Here is a 23,607-nt window from a genome sequence, read left to right as displayed (position 1 = left end):
CTTTATCACATGAAAAAAATTCATGTATAAAATAAGTATCAGTTCAAAATATAGATCACTTCTTAAGAAAGGCATGCAGGCCCTTTATTATAAAAATAATTTAGTGGCAAGGAAATGTTAAAACTACCTGAAATTCAGAAGATGCATGTTAATTATTGTGTGGAACATTATCATTACATACAGCTGCTCTAAAGAGAGATCTTGTTTTTACTGTGGAGACCAGAGGTATTCAGCAGAGATTGCCTGATTCATGTTATCAAGAGGGTCCTATAAAATGCTCCACCTCCCCTGCTTGGCACTCCAGAAGACCTGCATGGCCCCATGCCTCATCCTTTCTAAGAAGCGTATCAGCAAGCCATTCTAGAATTTTAGGAAAACTTCAGAAACCTTTCTTCTACAAGATTAAAAAATCTTTTACTGGTTCAGATATCCACCCTTCCTACTGGGTTAGATTGCTTCAAAATATTAAATCAAGCTGCAATTAAATTTTTTTACATTTAATTTTAGACCTTAAATTTCTATATCATTAAGATACCAATGTTTTAATGAAAGTAGAAAATAGAGTATAATTCAGTATCACCTATTTGTCTCAAATACAAGTACAAAGAGTTGTAAGTAGGTAAACAGGAATGACAATAACAAAAATAGAACTTGTGTATTTGTCCAATATGAATTAACTCTATTTCTCTAAATTCAAGGTGTATGGCGAATTGAATGTTCAGTCTTAGCAACTGTTACATCATCAGTTTAACAAACACTGAAGGAGGCATTTCTCTATATTCACATAGACTTCCTCTTAAGTATATATCTGTTGATTTGCAAATAGTTTTCCTTTCATGTTTGGTATCTAGCCACTGAATATGTTTATTTAGAATTAGTGTATGTGACCCTATGTGCCTCTCTTCATAATAAGTATCAGTAATGCATTTGGCCAACAGTCTGAAAGATGAATTGTAAATCATCGTAGTGTATAATCTTGATAATATGAAAAAAGTCTGAAATACTTTTAAAATGTTAACATTAGAAAAAACACTGTAATCATCATAAGTTCTATTTCCTGAAAATTCAGTTGAGGTAACCTCTGCAAGTCACAGCTCCACATTTGCACACAGTTCTGGCTCTCTTTTTGGCTGGGCTGTGGTCAATAGAATCTGAAGATACATCTCCAGAACCTGGATACATAGAAAAAGAAATACAGGACAAAGAGTTAAGACAATTCATAATGAGTTTCAAATTTTTTATCAGTTATAAGTGTGAATATTCACAGACAAATCATTATGAAATGTCATGAAAGGATGGTGTGGGCAAGTCAGAGGTAAAGTGTTTGTTATTACCCCGTATTTATGAGGATGGGTTTGTGAAATGATGAAACTTACTAGTAAAATTCAATATACAAGCATTCATTTCATAAATTTCTTAAGAGCCATAAAGCAAGGTCAAATAGTAACAATATGTAAAGGGCATCATACTTAGAAAAAACAGTATGAGTTTTCTTTCCTAAGCAAAGAATATAGTAAAGCACATAAAATTAAATGTTCACAGTAAAGCAAAGAGAATTCAATGTTCTTTTTAAAAGTCAGATTCAAGTAGGAATGGAGTAAGCTCATATATGATTTACATCATATTTTCAATCTTTTGAATACACATCTCAGTAAACATTCAGAAATGTAAGACTGAAAATTTTTTAAATGCAAGTAATATTGAAAAAAGATCTTATAATAAATAAGCTTCTATATGGAAGTTCTGAAAAAAGCAAGCAGCAACTTGATGTAAAGAAACAGCATTACTCAGCCCCCAAGGTCAGGCAGACCTGGATTCTAGCATTAGCTCTGTCAGATTAGCTTTGTGCCCTTGACTGAAAAGACAAACTCTAATAGCCTTTTTTTCCCTTTCTATTTAGTTAGTATTTAGTTTGGTTCAGATGTTCTAAGGTCTTCTATTCTAATTAGATTTTTCATACTGACGTTCCATCAAAGAAACTATTTGAAAATCTTACCTTTCATTTGATAATCAAAAGTGAGCTCTTCTCCAGCATTGATAGTTCTCGTGGAAAATAATGCTATTCGGGGAAGACGGGTATCGAGGTTATCAATGAAAACATTGAACACCTGAAGGTTTGGGTCACACTAAAAAGGAACATGAGATCCCACTTAAGTAAAAATGACATGAATAAGCTCTTCTATATGCTATGTAAAATCATTAATTTCCCAGAGTATTAGTGTTAAATTCTATGAGAAATTAAGTGGCTTACTGTTTAGAGGGTTTTGAGGCATTCACACTGAAAAACAGCGTTCCCTTACAGAAAATTTCAGACATAAACCAAGAGAAAATAAGTTCACATACATCCACTATGCAGCTTCAAGGATTATTAACATTTCTGTCATTCTTGTTTCATCTAATCCCAACTTCTTAATTGTTTCTGGAGAACTTTAATGCAAGTTATTAGATAACATCATTCCACCTGTAAATATTTTAGTAAGGCATAAAAATATTTTTTGCTTGTGTCTAAAATTTTTAATTTAATATTTTTGGAGAATGTTTGACAGTAGTAACTAAAATCATGGGAAGTGAAACTGCAGATAAGCAGGGACTACTGTACCAAAAGTTTATTGAAAAGCCTAGAAAGTCAAAAAAGGCCCAAGCAGAACATCTAGAAATAGATTATTAAAATTAAAAGATGCTCTAGTAAGGCTTAAAGAACTGCAGTAACTGTTCTTAAAAAATCAAATCATGCAATTTCATACTGCATGGAGTTTCATTTCTTAAAACTTTTGATTGGAATTATTCAGTATTTTGAGAACTCTACACTAAATTCTAGAATATGCAAGAAAGATCCAGTGAATCATACTAAGAAATAAGAATGACTGTTTAATTGTCCTTGAATAGAGTATCTATTTTGAAAGCCTTTTGATTTTATCATTAAGAAAAAATTAAATGTTTAAGTAAACCAGAAAACTAAGATGTCAGAAGGTGTCTGATATTTCATTACTCATCATAAACTAGTTTCTTGGTATAAAACCCATCAAAAGATTAGCATGGTCTACCTTCCTTCTATGGTCAACTATAGGACTTACTCTCTGAGACACATTTTTCTTATATCTATAAAATGGAGATAATGCCAATCTCACAAGCCTAAAACTCTGTTATCCATCGAGCACTAAATAGGTGTCTAGTAACTCCTAACCTCCCTTATAGTTTTTATAGAGTGTAGTTTTTTTAAGAGTGTAAGTTTTTGGAGTTAAGGTTCTAACTGTATTCTAAGTTTGTTTTAAATAAGAATTAAGAATACTAATTCATAATTTGGAAAAGTAGCCCTAAATACTTCAGTACTCTAGAAATCCTAAAATTTTATAAAAATGTTAAATGTTTACATTTTAAGAGAATACAGCAATCTTTCTTTAGTCATACATCCTAAATTTAGCTGTGTTAACTTCTATAACCCATATAGCGGTGTTAATTTTTCAACTTTTTACCTCTTAACTCCTCTGGTGATTAATTTCCTTCTCTGTATGAGGATAATACCTATCTTATAAAGTTGCTGAAAAGTTTAAATGAAGTAATACATGTAAAGATTCTTAAAATGGATGGTATTTGGTAGGCACATTGATGAATTTTCCTAAAAGAGCAGTAATAACAGGAATTAACAGAAAAGGCGCTTGTATTAAAATACTTTGGAAATAATGACAAAGTATACAATTATCCCTCAGTACAGAAAATCGTTTAAAACAGTACTAATTAGTCCTGTCTATAGTAAGTAGTCCTAGTCCTGTCTATAATAAGTATCTCTTACACTGTGATTCACAAAATGAGACACATTTCCGTATCGAGCTGCATCCACTGTGAATTCATCAGATTCATAGTCCAGATCAAAGAGATATGTGATTCCTTTGTTGTCATACAACTGCCCACGTCTCTCGGCTTCCTCACTGGTGATTACCTAAAAAGAAAAAACTATAGTATATTATATAGCTGTTGCTTAACTGAAGAAACAATCATCCATAAATCTATTAATATATTAATGGCCTTCAAGTGCATAAAAATAAAAATGCCATCAAAATAAACATTTACATAAACTACTCTAGAAAAACTAGATGAAAAGAAGTGGGGAAACGAAAGGAGAAAATGAGGGTGCTAAGTATGACAATTACCAAGCTGAAATAGTATACTACTTTGGTTTTAATTTATTTATATGTTCAATATATCAATACAGGAGCTACACAACTATAGCTCTCTGTAGAACACACCAGAATGTAAAGAACTAAGTTTACAAGTATCTGTGCTCTAAAGCGTAATCTTCCTATAATTAATCTGTGTGTAGTTACAAATGGAAATTAGTTGCAAATACAGGAGAGAAGGTACGCTAAATCCACAGTTAACTGTATGGCAAGTTTAGTTTTGTAGAACAGGTGGTTTTCATGAAATTCTGCAACTCACAACCATCATCTATACAGTTCTGCTCTGAAGAACACAGCTTCACCACATGCTCAGATTAAGAAACCAAAAGTGTCTCAAGTGACTCATGGTGGCAACCAAATTCAGTTATATTTATTAAACTCAAAAAGAGAATGATTTGATATATAATCAAATCATTATCCAGTCTCCTGAACAGTGATTTATAATAATCTGCCATTGTCTAAAACTTTAAGGATCAAAATAGGGATGCAATCTGACCTGAGAATTCTGGGTGAATGCAGATACTTAAAGGTGATCCAATTCCAAACAACTTCTAAAATATCTGAGTTGACAACCCCAGATGGGCAGTCACACTTGTATTTTTCTAGCCACAGCCTCTCCCACCATTCAGTCTGGGGAAGAATGGTGCAGGGGTCAAGATTCTAGAGCCTTGGTTTTGAATCTTGGTTCTTCATTACTACTAAGTGACCCTGGGTGAGTTGCTTAATTTTTCTCTGTGCCTCAGTTTCAACCTGTATAATAATGGAGAGAATGCTACCACCTCATAGAGTTGTTGACAGAATTCATAAGTTAAAACACAAGGTGCTTAGAATAGTATGCGGTAAATACTATCTTCTGTATAACTACATTGCACGTATAGAAATTTGCTTAGTATTTGGTAATTTAGAGAACAGTCTTTGTAGCTGAGTTACAAAGGATTTGGATGTTCCTTGCTGGCGGGTCCCTGGAGAAGGAAATGGCAACCCACTCCAGTACTCTTGCCTGGGAAATCCCATGGACGGAGGAGCCTGGTGCAGGCTACTGTCCATGGGGTCACAAAAAGTCGGACACAGCTGAGCCACTTCACTCACTCACTCACTGCTGGCGGGTGCAATACATGTTTTTATGTGTATTTTACAGCACTTGCTCATAAAACGTCCATTTACTCTACAGTCTTTCCTGCTGATGTAAAACTGAGTTTTGCCGACTACACATAATCATATTTGGTCAAGTGGATGAAGTGAGTGACAACTGAACATCGTCCGGAGCCCAGCCTGGTGCTCTGTGTTGCCCTGGCGGGTGGGATGGGGCAGGGAGCCGCAAGAGGGAGGGGGCAGGGACGCATACATACATGACTGATGTGCGCTGTTGCACAGCGGAAGTCAGCAAAATATGGCACAGCAATTTTCCTCCAATTAGAAAGTAACCCCTCCCCGCCCCCGGCAAGTTTCCAAGTCAGGATGTATTTAGATCTGATTTTCAAAACTGTCTTAGGACTCTTGTGTAAAAATAGTTGTCATATTTTCAAATTTACAAATGCCAGTTTCAGTGACTTATGACTGGGTGTTTGCTGAAAGATGACTACTACATTTGTCATTATATATAATTTTTTGATTCATATTCAAGTTTATATTTTTAAATGATGCCAGTGAACCTGTCTTTCAAACCTGAAATTTGTACATATTTGCAATGATAATATCAAAACATACCAAATGTTTTTCACTGAGGTTAAAAAGGCAACTTTTCAAAAGCATAAACCTTCCTTGCACATTATCTGCTATGAGAGAAGGTGAACGTACCTCTCCAACATATTCCATGACAAAACTCATTCTTTTAATCTTCACAAGGGTTTTTACGCCCCAGCCACAGCCATTGCTCGTTCGAAAGATGCAAAGGGAATACTGTGTGCCCTTCTGTACGATCCTGTTGGGACAATCGGGCCCACACTGACACCTCGAGTTGCACTCGTAAATGGGGGTGCCAGGTGGGATTTTAATTTGTTGATTTTTATTATAAGCCAAAAGAACTCCAGCTTCAGCAGGACAACATTTTTCAAAGAAGCAATCTCTGCATGAACAACCAAAGGTAGCTTCATTTACTAAGCTGATTCCAGGAGCTGGTTTGTATTCATTAATGTAGTAGAAGTCTGAAGGGGGCCCCTCTAAGTCCACAGTATTTTCGACAAAAATCATTCCTTTGTGAGTCTTCCTTCTGTTGAGTTCATCCTGCCACCTCTGCAGGGCTATCCTTTGCTTAGCCTTCTTCACAATGTATTCAGCAACAGCAGGTTTCAAGGCTCTGTGATTTTCTTTGAGAGTTATTGCTTTGCCTTTCTTTACCTGAGATAAATAATTATGCTTGTCATTAGAGAACTGCTGAAGTAGTAATGGGCACTTGAGATTTTGCAAAGGTTCCCAAGTATTTGTAGAATCTGGCCATCCTTTCCATTTTACAAGATAATATTCCATATCCTTAAAATATAAAAGAAAATGCAAATCAGATTATGACATATCCATTTACTGAAAATAATTTAATATCTTGAAGGGTATTATTATTTTTCTTAATAAAGTTCATAATACACAGTTACAGGTTACTAGCAGATGAAATACAAATCATAAAGCTGTTTTTGTTTTCATTACATAAAATATGTACAGAAAACTTAGATATAGCATAATGTTTGACTACAGGCAAGAGTCACACCTGGGGAAAGATATAAGTACTGAAATTCATGAATATGTTACCAGTGATCAAGTTAAACAAAACAGTATTTATCTTTATATGGAAATAAGTTGTACTCAAACGAATTTATGACACAGGTCAGCAGTTTGCTTGGCCAGCACAGCTGCAGGCACCCTCTAAGGTCTGTAATAACTGATTCAATGGACATGAACTTGGGCAAACTCCAGGAGATAGTGAGGGACAGGGAGGCCTGGAGTGCTGCAGTCCATGGGGTCACAAAGAGTTGGACACGACTTGGTGACTGAACAACAACAAGGTCTGTAATTTAATATTTTACACTGGCTATGAGGGAAGTTCTTTTTCATTAATGTCCAGGACACACCTCCCTAGATTTTCTAGAGTGAACTGTACGGGTCATTCCTGGCTGCATGTTGCTACTGAATGTGGCTGGTCCAAACTGAGATGTGTTCTATGTGTAATACACACTGCACTTCAAAGACTCAGCACAAAAATAATGTGAAGTATTTAATTTTTAAAAAAGCATTGATTACACATGGAAATAATATTTGGGGTTAAATTAAATGTATTATTGAAAGAAGTTTCACCTGGCTCTTTCCATTTTGTTTAATGCAGTTACGAGAAAAAATTTTTTTAATTATAGTTGTCCTTTGGTATTCACCAGAGGATTGGTTTCAGGACCCCTCTCGGATACTAAAATCCACTATGCTCAAGTCCCACATGCAAAATGGCACAGTATTTGCATACAACCTACTTGTATACTTTAAATCATCTCTAGATCTAATATAATGTGAATGCTATATAAATAGTTGCCAGCGCACGGCAAATTCAAGTTTTGCCTTGCAACTTTCTCTTTTTCAAATATTTTCTCTCTGGAGTTAGTGAAATCCTGGGGCGCAGAACCTGGGGATACAGAGGGCCAACTGTATACACCTATAGTTTGTATCATATTTCTATTGAACAGCACAATTCCAGGAAGACTTGCCTGTGGCTGGATTAGGTGACAGGCCCTCAAAGCACCAAAAATCAAATATTTTGATTTATCTTTCAGACTGCTGTTGGTCATTATGGTACCCGAAATCCTGCTTTCTCACCCCAGGAGTTGGCTGTGTCTTCCCAATACTATATTAAGTTTCTCTTTAAAAAGGTAGTCTAGTGTATGTGCATGTGTGCTAAGTCACTTCCACTGTGTCCGACTCTGTGCGACCCTATGGACTGTAGCCTGCCAGGCTCCCCCGTCCATGGGATTCTCCAGGCAAGAATACCGGAGTGGGTTGCCATTTCCTCCTCCAGGGGATCTTCCCAGCCCAGGGATCGAACCTGGGTCTCTTACATCTGCATTGGCAGGCAGAAGTCTAGTGTACATACTATACATAAATTATTCAAGTAAAGTCTCAATTTTCTTTGTTCTCTAGAATAGCAAACATAAACCCATAAGTGCTAGGGTAAAATGTCTTCTGAAATATAAAGTAAGTAAACTGCATTCTATGGTTTTTAGTTAGCATTTTAATTCACAGATATTGATAAAAAATTAACTGGCATACATTTGATTTCCCCTGAAATTTTAAATAGAGGTTTTATTATAAAGTAAGGGTGTTTTACTAGTTCTAGTTTATTATGACCTGGCAGGTCCAGAAAATGTACTGAGGCACGATGGGGTAAGGAGCATTAAGGCAGCCTTGCAGGAGGTCACTTGGCTAGTCAGGGAGCTTATCTCCATGTTTTATTATATTCTACTCAATACACAATAATGCTTATTAATGAAAAGAGCTCTGCTTTTTTGTGAAAATGGTAAAAATGTTTAGTCAAAAGAAAAGTGACTAAATTATGGCATGAACATATGCACAAAAACTATACTTCTATGAAAATATATACTATGATTCCAGGGGAAAAAAGCCTAGACATATATTGACATGTTGGTCAAACCGGCTCACTAAACCTAACACGGGCTGCTCCCTCCTGTCAGGTAACTGCAGTCTGCAGTTGCTGTTAGCGGATAGATGCTCAGTAACAATGAGGACGATTTGGCACCATGTCACATTACCTATTCCCCTTAATTATAAATAAAAGTTACATTTTTCTGATTCCAAAATAAAACAGTGCAACCCTGGCCCTCTTTTTTTTCCTGCTACAGTCTTTCCTACCATGGCCCTGAGTTATACACCAAAAGTTGCCAGCAAACAATGAAAGAAACACTCAAAACACTAAGCCACTGAAGTCTGCTTTCAAAACAATATATTGTTTGTTTAACGATGAGTCAGGTGCATTTTTAGTGATTATTTTGTATGTTAATTACCTTGTACCTACTTAACTTATGGATGGTAAAGGTGCTTCTAAAGTATGAGTGCTATGTAAATATTAGTAACATTTTATTTCTACTTTGTAGATTTGTCTTTCATTTTATAAGCATCATTTTACTTTTAAAATAAAAAATTTCCATTTTGAAAAATAAGATAAATTTTATACAGAAATCAGTTTGACTTAAATGCAATGATTTCAATACCCTGAACTCTCAAATAAAAGTCAAAAATTTCTTAAGTCTCACAGGATGTCTATATCTTATTCAGACATGCAGTCAACTCTTGATTACCTATAAAAATGGAGTGGAGTCATAAAAATGATCCATTAATCACTCCTGTATAATTTGGAATATATCATATGAAATTTTTTCTTCAAGACATTTTCCCCCACTATGTTTGGCTTAGGTTAAATTCATTCAAGTATTTTAGTGTCTATAATGAGCATATGGAAGTTCAGTCACTAGGCGGCGGGATGAGATGTAAGATAATATTAGCCTTTAGGTATAAAATCTCATTGGGAAAGGAAGGCAGTAGTATGTAAAATAAAGAGCAATGCAAGGTGGTACAACTTTAAAGGCCAAAAAAAGTAAGACAATAAATACCACTAAAACATAAAGAAGGAAATCAATATAGGTCAATGAGAAAAAGGCACAGAGGAAGTAGAACAAACTATGCTGGGAAAGACTGATAGCGTTTGTTGGGCAGGGCACAGGGCAGGCAGGATGAGAAACACAAGCGAAGCCTGGAGCTAAGATTTGCATGAAGTATCCAGAAAACAGTGAAGAGACAGATTTAGCTAGCTTTGAGGTTTAGAACACTGAAGCGAGAGATTAAACTGCAACAGCAAGGGAAGAGCAAATTTGGGACAGCCTTGAACACCTGACTGAGGCGTCTGAGCTTTATTGTAGGCCAATGGTTTTAACAACTCAGAAACCATGGTGTTTCTGTAGGAAGTCTCTTTCAAAATAAATACATTTAATTTTATCTTGTCTATTAGAACATTTTACCAATCTTCTAACTGCCAAGCCAACTCAGTCCTCATCTGACCATTCCTTAGGCTTTGATATCATAGTTCTCTCTTCATTTTTGTTCCTTCTCTGCCTTCTTTGCTGAGATCTCTGCTCATCACTTCAAACAATGTAGTCACTCAAGATGATTCTGTCCTGGTCCCTTTTCACACTGAACAAGTGTTTGTCTCTTTTGAGAATCTCCAGAAAGTCAAAAGTTACATGTATGGTACAATGGGTAATTTCAGGATATTTGGATTCTAGTCTAAGAATTCTTCCTCTAAACGTTCTCTCTGGGCAACCTCATTACTCCAACGGTTTTAACTGTACGCTGACACTCCCAAAATTTTAGCTGCAACCCTATATAGTCAATGACCTACTGGATGTCCAATAGGTTCTTAATCTACCCATAGGGAACTCACCACTGTTGTTCCTAGACAGTTTCCCTCTGTATTCGCATCAAAGCAGCCTTAGCCCCATCTACCTAGTCACACAAGTTGCAAATCAGGAGGTCAATCTCATGGCTTTCTTCCCTTCATTCCCCCATCAGCAAGCTTCCTTAGATCCTTTCATCCATCTCTATTAACAGAATGCTAATTACTTCAAGCCTTCAGTCTTGCTTGGATTATGGCACTGATCTACTGGTTTCCCTGCCTCCAGACTAACAACAATCCATCTGTCCTTCTCTATTAAAGTGTAGATTTTTAATAAAAACAAAAAGCACCCCCCCCCACCACAGTACCAGTCATTCTGTTATTTTCTTGCTTAAAAATTTTAATGGCTCCCCCACTGCCGAAAGAATTAATTCAAACTTCCAATTATAACAAAGATTATTCTCGATTGGGTCTTTGATGCTCCCCTGACTCTGCTCCAATATGGCCCCATTCACATACCACCCTCCAGCCACAATGAACTGCTGTTTTCCTACCTTTACGTTGCTCTGTTCACACAGTTATTTCTAGTTAGAATGTCTGCTTCCATTTGTCTATTGAACACCTATTTCAGTCTCATCTTTTCTGTGTAGAAAAACCCACCCATTTTTAAAACTCAGCTCAAATGTCATCTCTCCTGTGGAGTCTTCCTTGCCACTCTTGCCCAAGGAGGACTGATTATTGCCAACTTGTGTTCCCATTTCTAATAGAAGCTATTGGGTTAGCCAAAAAGTTCGTTTGGGTTTTCTGTACGATCTGATGGAAGAACCCAAACAAACATTTTGGCCAACTCAATATAAGCCATTTGCAGGAGGGAAGCAATCTTATTCCTGGTAACCCTAGCACCAAGCACAATTCCCCACTATATCCTAGGCACTTACTAAACGTTTCTGAATGTGTAACAAAAAATGTGACTACTAATATGTACGCAATATTAAAAAATCACAATAGTAACTATATGAATCCTTAAAAGAAATACAAGCTGTTCAACTTAACCTGAAGATAACAATTCATGGGTTTTTTTTTTAATGTTAGTGTCTATTACCTGTTGCCTGTAGCCAGTATAAGGTAGCAAGCACAAACTCTTTAAAATGCATATATGGGGGAGCACAAAAAAGAAAAACAATTAAAAAAATCTACCTCTCATTAGCTAATTTTCCCCTGCAAGTTTTGAGATCATAATATTCAATATTAATGGTAGAAGAGCATGAATCTGAATATGAAAATCACACTGTTACACGGGAACACAGTTTGAGAATTATTCTGGTCAATGGAAAGTCACTGGATTTTCACACCACTATCTGAGAGTGTACATACGTGTGAAGATTGGGTTACAGGCCCAAGACTGACACAAATGAACAACATGACCCTGGCAAAGTCCTTCTTGCAGCTCTGTTTTCCTGACCTCTAAAATTTAGGGTTTAGTCTAATGATTTCTATTATTCCATTTCTTAACAAACCACCCTAATTGCAGTAGTCTTTAAGGAATATTTCACTATGGTGAAATGTGGATATTTTGTTAGTATGTGTCATTCAGTCAAGTGCTAGTCCTACAGACAGAGAATGACCTGGAGACTTTTAAGAAGTCAAACCTTTAAGGTAATATTTCTTTAATATTTGATTGCTAAGGACTTCTTCACTCATGAGCTGAGTTTGTCAATACAGAGCACCCACAGTTTTGTCACAAATTTTTCTGCACAAATGGGCAACATGGCAAACATGTGGCATTAAAAAAAAAAAAAATCACACAGCACTGAGACTCCAATTCATATCCTTTGAGTTACACTGGACCCCAACAGGAGCCCATCATGGTAACCGTCCCGTTGTTCCCCCAGTTGGTATTCCTTCCCCATCCTGAGTGGGCTATTCCAGACCTCCATTTTCTTCCGGGTCCCTATCCCCTGCCTCCCCTATTATTTTTGGAAGCACATAGCCCTGACTTTCCATCTTTCCATGGACCTGGAACTAGAGACAAAGGGGACCGCGGACACAGCAGGAGAGATGCCCTTCCTCCATCAGTCCCTTCCCTCTGCTCTCTCTTCAGTTTCTTGCTCTCTTTTGATTTTCACTAGCATCTGACTCTCCCTTATTTCTTAAAAGCAAAATTAAACTAAACCTCCTTTGAGATACAAATGCTTGAATAAAGAAGGGACCTCTAAAAGGTATGATAAATTACTAAAAGTTTAGAGATCAGAGACTAAGGTCACAGGGTGGAAGATTTTTTTTTTCCCAGTATAAAATGCTTTATAACATTCAATTTTTAAAATCACATTATATAGTCAGATTTTTTAAAAAATTAAATTATCAACACTCTTAGACCCTACACATCCTTCTTGAAAGCGAGAGTTCTTGAAGAGTTGCCCACGCTACTTGACCTTACTTTCTCATTTCCAACTTATTCTTTAATTCATTCTATTTTGGCTTCTTCTATCCAAACCACAGAAATGCTCTAAGGGCATCAGTGACCTGTCCACAGCTCAGTCAAGAGGGTTATGTTCTACTTCTGCTTTGACCCCGCTGGTCATGATTCTGTTTTGCTGACAAGATCTGCTCCTCAGGCTTCCATGGTTTACTCTTCTGATTCTACCTTTCTTGCCCGTTTGTGCCTGTCCTTGGACAGCTCTTCCCTGTGAGTACCCCTTCCTGTTCCTCGATCTTGGCTGTCTCCCATTTTTTTTGTGTGGATTACTGCGATGGCCTCTTATCCACTCATGGTGCAACAGCACCCTCCCCCACGTCACTCCCCTGTTCAAAACTTAAAGTCAAGAATTCCTCTCTTTGCCTACAAGAAGTGGCAGTTTCTGGGCCCTGCCCCATCCTTCCAGCCTCATTTCAATCCTTCTGGCTTATCATGTTCCATCCATACTTCAAAGTCTTTGCAGGAGTCAGGCTCTCTTCCAACTCAGGACCCTTCCCCATTATCTCTACACCCTTTAGTACTAAGTCTGAAATTAGCTCCTCATGGACAACTGCCTACTCTCTCCAGGATGAGCTACAGCCTTCTGTTACACTAGCCTCATCTCAACTATCATTAAGTTCTTGGTACAATGATAGTTAAGGTTTTTCTACACTCACCAAAAGGCAGACTCCATGACATCATGGACCATATCTCTGTGTCATTCACCGCTGAGACTGCTAGTGCCCAGGGTGTGACATGATAGGTGGTAGAAGACTGGAGAAATATCTGCGGGTTAATGAAGGGGTAAGTGTGCCCAGTCCTGGGGTTCAGTCCCCATTCCTCCACCAATCACTTCAAGGGCAATGTCACCAGTCAGTTCTCACTCTTGATTGAGAGCCACATTTCCAACCACCTGTCTTCCTCAAGTTGGCTTAGAGGGTAAAGAGTCTGCCTGCAATGTGGGAGACCGGGGTCCGATCCCTAGGTCGGGAAGATCCCCTGGAGAAGGAAATGGCAACCCGCTCCAGTACTCTTGCCTGGAAAATCCCATGGATGGAAGAACCTGGTAGGCTACAGTCCATGGGGTCGCAAAGAGTTGGACACGACTGAGCGACTTCACTTCACTTCACTTCCAACCACCTACTGGTCAGCTCACACTTAAATGTTCTCAACCTTCTTCTCCAACCTCAATCTGGCCCCCTATCCTACTCCTCCATATTAAGCCTCATCTTCCTGTATTCCCGGACCTTGGTGAACAAGACCACCACCAACACCACTGCAAGCTTTCCACTGCTAGATCCCTAGCCAACCCCCTGACTGCTGAACCACAGACTGAAATTTTACATCCTTGATAATTAAGCAAATCATCTACTTCTTTTCATCTTGACTGTTACTACTTTAGCTCAAACACAATCACTTCTCGCCTACATTACAACAGCCTTTCAGAACATGTAAGTTGTACATGTGTCATTTCCCTTCCTGCTAACCCGCTCTCTCCCTCACTGAGGAGAGAAAACCCTCTGAATATAGTGTCACACTTTTTAGAACCAGATGATGCTCTCTGCAGCAGGACGGCTGGAGTTCCTTTACTTGTCTCTCACCATCTCCAGATCCCAGATCCTTCCCCTCCATTCTCTGTATAAAGCCTTAAGGAAAGCCTCCATTCATCTTACGAGGCCCCAGCGGGATGTTACCTTTTCCAGGAAGCCTTCTCTGAGTCAGCCTAGGCCTTCCTCCCACCAATCGTGTCAGGATGTCTGTCTTAGCACTTACTAGTCTATATAGCATTGGATGGTTTTTTTATCAGTCTTGTTCACTGGGCTGTGAGTTTCTTAAGGATAGGAACCATTTCTCATTAATCTTTATGTTCCCGTTGCCTAATGTAGCACCTGATACACAGAAAAATCTCAAATATTTACTGAGTGAGACTACAGAAAGATAAATCGGCAGACATTAGTCAGTAAATTGGTGCTGTCATTTAAGCATGAAGCCATGATGACCTGATCCAGTGATCACTGTGAGGGCTGGAGAAACCACTGACATAAAAAACCAATTCATCAACCATGAACTAAATACCCACTGTATACTACGGTTTATAGTAAGACATACTCTTGGCCCTCAAATGGTTGACAGTTAAGCAGGGAAGGTATGAAACAAAACCACAAAATGTGAAAAGTTCTAGAATAATGACAAGAACAGTGCTTATCCTGAAAACAAAGAAAGTAATTTTGCTGAGGTGAGGAAGGAAGGAGGCTCTGTGGTTGGTGTAACCTTTCAGCTGAACTTTGCAGGCATGCAGGATTTTGCAAAGGAGAGAAGAAAAAGTTTGAGAGAGAACTGGATGAGAAAAGTCAAAAGGCACGAAGGTGTATGATGTGTTCAGGAATTGGAATATAAGCTCTGTCTGTTGTTAAGCTAAATTCTCAATGCTCAGAAGAGTGCTCAGTTCACACTACACATTCAGTAAGCCTTAGCTACATGGAAGAATTTTCTAGCATATCAGTGTGGTTGGGAAGTAGGATATGTTATAGGAGATGAAGTTGGGAAGGGGGCTGGTGGCCCAATGATAGAGAACATCAGTCCAAAGGGACTCAGCTTAGATTGGCAGACACCAGGGAGCCACTGAAAGGGCTAAAGGAAGGTTCTAGTGCAATCAGAGCTGTGTTTCAGAAACTGTAATGACTCTGAAGAATATGGTGCTGAGACAATCTCTTTTATGAGCTAAATGGAGGGGAATATGTAAGAAAAGGACAGGGTCATAAGATCTCTCACCTGCCCTGATTGTAAGACAGAAAGACAGACAGACGGAAAAGGTAGACATATACTGAAGTAATACTGGCTTACAGATTAAATAATCTGTGTCAGGCAGGAGAAGAAGTGAGGGATATAAGTGAATTGTTGAGGATATAAGTGTGGGAGGCATGCTTATTCCAAAGAAACCAAAAGGAGAAGGTTGAAGGGGAAACTAACAGCAAAAGTTACCCAAACTGAACTGTAAGACTCAGAATTCTGAAAAAGAAAAAAAATTGGCAGCTCCTTCAACGTAAGTACAGATTCCTTGGTAAATAACTCTCTGTTAAAGTGGAACAGGAATTAACAGCAAAAGACAGAGACATATGGTCTCTAAGAGGTAGAGACCATATAATCAGATGATCTATTAGATTTAGAGGATAGGGAGGAAAGAAGAATTTATAAAGACAGGTCACTGTGAAGGTTATAATTCTATGAAGCTAGATAGGGGACACTAGATCAGGATGCAGGTTTGATGGGGGAAAATGGATACAGTTTTGAATATGTTCAATGTGGGTACCTACAGGGTGCCCAGTTTGAAATGAAGCTCAGAAAGAAGACAATGCCTCACAGAGATTTGAGGGTCACTAGCCAAATAAGTGTAAGTAGAAACCCCCGAGAAGAGGTCATCTACAGAGCAGCTTCCAGGGGAGAAGAGGGCCAAGGAGAGCACCTTGGAGAGTACGTATCGACATTTCAGAGGAAGGACAGGAAAGAGACAGTAAAGGAGCTGCAGAAAGAACATGAAGAGAAACTGGTGGTGAGAGGAGTGGAGATGGAGGTGAGAAACAACGAAGACAGCACAGGCCGCTACCACAGGACCAGCGCGGGTCAGTCTGCTAACAGAAACCCTGTGACATGTACCACCTAATATGAGGTGGTACTGTCCACTCATCTCAGCGAAGAAACTGAAGGAAAGAGAACCAGGTACTACACTGAAGGTCATGCAACTAGTACACGGGAGAGCTGGGATCAACCCAGGCAGTCTCTCCAGGACAAGAGGTTCAAGGAAGAAAGAGTAGCCAACAGGGTAGGATGTTGCAAAGGAGAGTAAGACCCGAGTTCCTCAAATGTGGCAATTAGGAGGTCACTGATAGGGGCATAAATCAGAACCGAGTGGGTTAAAAAGTAAGACGGGAAACTACAAGCAAGCTACAGCTCAAATTTTTTGAAATCTGTGTATCTGATATGGGACTATCTAGAATAACAAAGAACTAGTACAACTCAGTAAGAAAAAGACAACCCAATTCAAAAAAATAGGTAGGGACTTCCCTGGTGATACGGTGGTTAAGAATCAGCCTGCCAATGGAGAGAACACAGATTCCATCCCTGGTCCGAGAAGACCCTACATGCACGGGGCAACTAAGCCCATGCATGGTTAACCCTGAACCTGTGCCCTAGAGCCTGGCTCTGCAACGAGAGAAGCCACCACAGCGAGAAGCCTGCACACCACAACTAGAGAGTAGGCCCTGCTCACCACAACTAGAGAAAGCCTCACGGCAATGAAGACTCAGTGCAGCCACAAATAAACAATAAATTTTTTAAAAACTTTAAAAAATAGGTAAAGGATCTGAATAGACAGTTCTTTAAAGAAGATATACAAATGGCTATAAGCACTGGAGAAGATGTTCAGCATCATTAGCCACCAGAGAAATGCAAACCAAAAGAACGAGATGTTCCACACCCACTAGGACAGCTATAATCAAAAAGTCAGATAACAGGTATTGGTGAAGATGTGGAGAAATCAAAACCTTCACACTGGTGGTGGGAATGTAAAATGGTGAGGTCACTTTGGAAAACAGTTTGGCAGTTCCTCAAATGGTTAAACCATAGAGGTACCAGCAGCTCATCTTCTTGGTATATATCCAAGAGAAATGAAAACATGCCCACACCAAGACTTGTACGTGAATGTCTGTAACATTATCTATAACAGCCCCCAGATAGAAACAACCCAAATGTCCATGAAGTAATGAATACATGAATCAAATGTGCTATGTCCATATATGTCATGTAATGACATATCTGGCAATAAAAAAAAGTACTAGTATATGCTACAGTATGAATGAACCTTGAAAATATTATGCTAAGTGCAAGAAGCCCATCATAAAGGACCACATACATACTATATGATTCCAGGTACATGAAATGTCCAAATAGGGACATCTATTGAGACAGAAAGTAGACTAGTGGTTGCCGAGGGTTAACGGGAAAAAGATCTGGAGAGGTTTGGGGGGTGATGGCTAAGCAGTATGGGGTTTCTTTTTAGGTTAATGAAAATGTGCAACCACCACTACAACCAATTTTAGGATAATTCTGCGAGTGTGCAAAAAGTTTTGAATTGTACAGCTTCAATTGGTGAATTGTAGGGTATGTGAATCATGTGTCAATAAAGCTGTATTTAAAAGTTGATGGGAAATGAGGAAGAAGGAAAAGATAGGAAATGCTTGAGTGGGGACGCAAGATCAAAGAAAGATTAGGGAAAATCTGATTTATCAATTAAGATAAACCAGTGGAAAAATAGCACTTGATTAAAAAAAAAGACATCAAAGATTAAGCAAAGTTCTAAAAGGGATGGGCAGGGGGAAAAAAAGAAAAATAGGTGCAACCACTTAAGATACAGATAACTGGTGTGAAGTAAGTTGAGAGTTCATACCTGGAGGATCCAAAGAGGTAGGTCTGTAGCTGAGTATGAGAGGGTGAGGGACACAGTAAGAAGTCCAGAAAAGTAATAACTGGGAAAACTGATGACAAGAATGGAAGAAGCAAGTGAAAGCTAAAAAGCTTGTCCAGTGGAACTGAGCAGTGTGAGAACAGAAATAATATGTAATGGAGCCAAGAAGTGTGATTATATGACCCCTGCAGCTAGACTGGTCAGGCAAGAGTTTATAAACTGAAATGGCAGATGACTGGGCTGTTCCGCAGCCTTGAGTGCAGAGAGTGCCAACAGTGTAGGTAAAATTTTGTTGTTGTTTAGTTGCTAGGTAGGTGAAATGCTTCATCACAACATTCCACTGAGTGAGGAAGCCAGTGAGACCAAAAGAAGATGGATGTTTCAAAGAAGAATTGGATTTAATGGCAGAATCCATATGGAAGATGAAAGAGAAGGAAAACAAGGAAACAGGATTTCTGATTCATTCATCCAGAAGAACTGACATATGAACAACCAGAGTTCTTACAGAATAGGTAGGCAATGGAGAGATGAATAACTCAAAAGTATACGGTAAAGTTTAGATTGTAAAGAGCTTCTTGAAGAACAACCCTGTCATTTTCAAGAGAAACAGAAATATAGGGAGCCCAGGGAAGTTAAATGACTCTTCTGGAGTCACAAGGTACTAGACAAAGGCTAGAAATGACTGAACTCCAGGCTGTTCTACTGCACAACAAAACCTCATTGCTATCTGGAGTTTGACAGGACGGCAGGAAATACAAATGGTGATGCTTCTTGATATTTGGTAACATTAAAATTGGCTTAAATTTCTAGGTTCATCTCAGGTGATAGTGGGGAAATATGATTCAGGAACAAAACGAATGACAGGAGAAGCCAATCTGAGCTAAAACATTTGCTTTGGTAATCCACATGGAGATAATCAAGAGTTGGATGTAGAATGACATAAGCACCTTGAAATATTTGAATGTAAGAACATTTTGTATTTCAAAATCCTCTCAACATTAGCTGGCAAAACAGATGACAGGACATACAAATTTATTATGGCTGAGAACTGTAACCATTAAGAGAGCTTTGCTTACTTTTAAGGTTATCTTTATGTTACAGAAATACGAAATACTAAAGGGAGGTCTGATTAGGTCTCTTTTAAGGGTCTAGATATTTGCCTTACCTTTACTACCTTGTAGTCACACAAGTATTCCACCTCATAATTGTTTAGATTCCTTTTGGTGATTCCAATCGATTTACATGTGAGCTTTTCTTTTCTACATAATTCCTGAAGAGTATCAAGTGAAACTAGGCAAGGCACACACCAAGCTACAATAAGAAAATAGAATTCTTTACTAATGAAATAGCTACTCAATTAAAATAAAACAAAACAAAAAAATCTTGATTTCTATATCCCCACCCTTCAACTGGCAATTTTGTAAGACTAAAAATTCAAGAAACCATTTACATGTCTAAGAAAATTTAACCACTGAAGAACTATTTTGGTAAATATTTCTTCCTGGATTTTCTCATGTGTCTCTGCTCTACTGTATCAATTTCCACTAGGCCACCTAAACAAAATGTTTCATGTCTATAAGCTTTCAAAGATTATACACACAGATAGGCTGAGATAGTATTTTTAACTTTTTCATTGTATTCTATATAGAATTGCTGTTTTAGTCAAATGTAGACCTCAAGCACAAAATTATTAGAGATATATCTTAAATGTATTTTAAAATAATCTTACATTGTTAAAAAGTAATTTTCCCCTTCTCTTCATCCAGCAATAAGAACTTAAATCTAATTTTATAGTTATATACTTGTGACATCATATGATCCACTTTTCCCATTTGGGGAGGTTGTATGAAATTTTAACTTCAATTTTGCCCATGCAGCAATGTAGTTTAGTAAGGTAAATTAACCCAAGGGTTACAATAAAATAATGAAGAGTATACTGAGTTTTGTAATACTTCCTGTATTGTTTTCAAAGCCAAAGATGACAATACAGAGTATTCAATTTACACCAAGTCTGAAGAAAATTAGATACACTCATCATCAACCTTATAGAAGCCAGTAACAGTGCTGTGGGAGAGTCTACCCTCAAATTCCTGTCAAGAGTATGCCACCACACTGCATTAAAAATAGGTTAACACAGGGTGGTGATCCAGTGGCTAAGACAGACTCCAAGCTCCCAATACAGGGGCCCAGATTCAATCCTGGTCAGGAAACTAGATCCCATATGCTGCATCTAAGATAGAAGATCCCCCATACCTGCAACTAAGACCTGGCACAGCCAAATTAAGTAAATAAATATTTTTTAAAAATAGGTTAACACAAACTGACGTTTAGAAACACAGAATAAACTTGGCTTTCCGGCAAGTGCCACGAGAAACACCGGAGAGGATCAAGGGTCCTCTGTTCCAGCTCCCTGGAGGCCACCCGACTACATGACTTTAGGGAGGTTTCCATCTTTCTGGGTTTCAGCTTCACTGAAAAAAATGTGAGGGCTGGAGTAAACTGGGAGTAAACCAAACAAAATCCATCAATAAACGCACGCTTTACTTGGCAGCTTTCCAAGGTAGTTGTGATAACCTTTTGGGTTTGGAGGTAATTTGCCGGGAAGAGAGAAGAGCTGCTCCTTGTATACCCGTTCCTCGCCCTCCCAAACTCACCCAGGGGTCTCATGGTCAGAAAACCTGAAATACGATTTCCAGCCCCACTCCTCCCCACCCCAAAGAACTCAGTTACAGATCAAAGAAAGTGAGATGTATTTTCCCCTAAAAAATTTGAGGGGTGGTTTGGGGGTACGGGAGTAGTGGAATACAAACCACCCCTTATATCCATCTCTTCCATTTAAAAAGCCTCAGGATGTTTTGTGTAGAGCTAACCTCGTTATGCTGACCACCTGGACTTTCTACCCAAGGTGTATCTGTCTGCTGTTCCTACCAATTTCACTTAGTGCAGGCAACAGAAGAATTCAAGACGCAACCCTCCACGGAAATGCTAGTTTTAAGAGTAAGAAAACTTGGAACACACGACACCGCAGCAGCCCCCCGCCCGGTAACCAATCTGTCTCTAATAACGTAGAAAGAGAATTCATTGGTTAAGAATAAACATTTCATGACCACCACAAAAACTTGACACTAGTTCACACTAACCCCTAGCGGAGGAAAAGTTGGGCGATAATGAGTCCATAATCCATGCGGAGAGGCGCAGTGCTGGAAAACACCTTTCCGTTTCAGAAGGCATTGAAAGTTCCAGTCTTGGAGCGCGCGCACAAACACACGTTCAGCACCGAATTCTTTGGCGACCACAGAAATAGCACGCAAGTTCCTTCCCGGCGGGGATGACGATTCCCGTGAGCCAGGGGCTACCGCCTCCAGTACCCACTTAGTGGGATTTCCTCCAACAGGGAACCGGTCCTCCCCGTGAGTCCGAATCGGGGTACATCCTCACTCACCTCCTTTCTTAGCCTTCACACCTCTCATAGCCCCGACCTCTCTCTGCTCCTCCGATACTGAGGTCACACCCACACCACCGGGGTCCTCCCGCTCCCAGTCCAAAGCAAGCCCGACTGCAAACGTCCCGCTCAAACCATCACAAAGGAGTCGCGCCCCCCTCGTGCGCACGGACCTCGAGCCGCGCAAGGATCCGCCGTAGCTACCCGGTTGCCCCCAAACGGCGGTCGGGCGGGGTGGGGTGTCGGGGCCGACCGGCGGCGGGGACTGGGCCGCCGGGTCCGTGGGACGGCAGCGGAGGGCGGGGGCCGGGCCTCGCGAGGGCCGGGCGCGGGAAGAGACTGCGGGCAGCGGGCGGGCCGAGCCGCGAGGAGGGTCAGGGGCCGGGGGCAGGGAGGAGCCCGCGGCGCGCGTCTGGGGGCCGCGGTGTCAGCCGCGCGGAAGGCGATGTCTCGCCGCGTCGCGCTCCGGCCGGCCCGCGCGTTTCGGCCCCGCTTTTCGGGCCTCGGGAGTTTGCCCGGCGGACGGGGGACAGTGCGGGGCGCCGCTCTCCAGCCCTCACCTCCTGGCGCCTCGGCCCCGGCCGCCGCCATCTTGAGGAGCTTTCATTCAAACTGGCGCGGTCTGACGGGATAGCTCAGCTGGCCCAACGCCCCGCCCCCGCACAGCCCGCGCGGAACTCGGGAGCCCGGGCGGGGGCCTAGAACCCGCGAGGCGTCCTGACGTCAGCGGAGGCCGTCCCAGCCGCGACGGCGAGTGCGCCTGCGCCCCAAGTCTTTCGCGGGGACCGTGCGGGCGGGGGCGGGACAAGCGGTCGGAATCTGGGAGCGCTCGCCTAGGTGAGTGGCCACCTGACCTGGCCTGGCTGGCTGAGCGCCTAGTTCAGGTTACGGGCATCAGTTAGGCTTTGCTACAGTAATTATTTCTTCTGCCTGAGCGCTGCGAGTGCAATGTGCGGATTTCCAAAGGCAGTGTACGTTTCCCTCCCCCCTCATAATTGTTCTTCAGCCGCCTGAGCCCAACAGACCCTTGTTTCCTTCTAGGCTCTGCCTCTAGATCACACGTTCCCAAAACTGACTGTACATTGGACCCCTTGGAGGTTTTGTTTTTTGTTTCACTCTTGGAGATTCTATAGGAACGGGGTGTAACGGGGACGTTGGCATTTTTAAAGCGCCCCTGGTGATTCTCAGTGTGCGATTTGAAACCGCGGGTCTAGATCAGTGCTTCTCACACCTGAAAGGGCATAGGAGTCATCTGGACATGTTGTTAACATGCAGATTGGAATTGGGGGGGGGGGGGGTCGGGGGGTGCTGAGATCTGGAGTTCTGTGTTTCTGACTAGCTTCTGGGCTACGCCCCATGCCTGGGGGTGGGGAGCCGCATCCTTGTAGCCGGGCTGCGAGACGCCCAGGTGCTCATACCTGGACCACACAGGTCTCCACTCCCACACCGTCCTCATCCATCCATCACACCGCATCCATGGTGACTGTTCTAAACAGTCTGAAGCAGAAATCTTTCAAGAGTAAATCGCAGAAGTTCGGTAGAAAGACGTTTGACGTCTACCAAAGATTTTAAAAAGAAATTTCCGTAAAATACAAAAAGATTTTAAAGCATTCTATGTAAGTTTGCAATGTTGGGAATAAACGCAGAACAACATTAAAGGAATTGGTTTGTTTTGATTACATTATGAAATACTGTCAA

The 23,607-nt window shown here is 40.2% G+C and overlaps 1 protein-coding gene across 5 annotated transcripts; it reads right to left on the bottom strand.

Annotated features, from left to right (window-relative positions):
* Window positions 1-481: 481 nt before the first annotated feature.
* Window positions 482-22,607, bottom strand: SUV39H2 (SUV39H2 histone lysine methyltransferase). Of its 5 annotated transcripts, none has more exons than XM_043883308.1 (6): window positions 22,470-22,598; window positions 19,633-19,778; window positions 5,973-6,644; window positions 3,791-3,937; window positions 1,997-2,126; window positions 482-1,172 (listed from the first exon to the last, which is right to left on the bottom strand). In XM_043883308.1, the coding sequence occupies exons 1-6, from the start codon at window positions 22,498-22,500 to the stop codon at window positions 1,066-1,068; spliced, it is 1,233 nt and encodes a 410-aa protein (XP_043739243.1). In that variant the 5' UTR covers window positions 22,501-22,598; the 3' UTR covers window positions 482-1,065. The 5 variants fall into 5 exon arrangements, with proteins under 5 accessions (XP_043739243.1, XP_043739240.1, XP_043739242.1 ...); XM_043883305.1 differs by having other exon boundaries at window positions 22,083-22,518; XM_043883307.1 differs by lacking the exon at window positions 22,470-22,598 and adding an exon at window positions 21,608-21,890.
* Window positions 22,608-23,607: the final 1,000 nt, after the last annotated feature.

Source organism: Cervus elaphus, chromosome 23, assembly GCF_910594005.1.
Source record: "Cervus elaphus chromosome 23, mCerEla1.1, whole genome shotgun sequence".
Taxonomy (NCBI): domain Eukaryota; kingdom Metazoa; phylum Chordata; class Mammalia; order Artiodactyla; family Cervidae; genus Cervus; species Cervus elaphus.
The sequence above is the reverse complement of the archived record's forward strand: the minus strand, read 5'-3'. Positions and strand labels throughout refer to the sequence as shown.

Coding starts and splice junctions, on each gene's coding strand:
- SUV39H2 (XM_043883305.1), bottom strand. CDS start 22,500: ATGGCGGCGGCCGGGGCCGAGGCGCCAGGAGGTGAGGGCTGGAGAGCG. Junction 3,938..5,972: donor TCATGGAATATGTTGGAGAG/GTACGTTCACCT, acceptor TTTTCTTTTTAG/GTAATCACCAGTGAGGAAGC. Junction 1,173..1,996: donor TTTTGATTATCAAATGAAAG/GTAAGATTTTCA, acceptor CTATGTATCCAG/GTTCTGGAGATGTATCTTCA.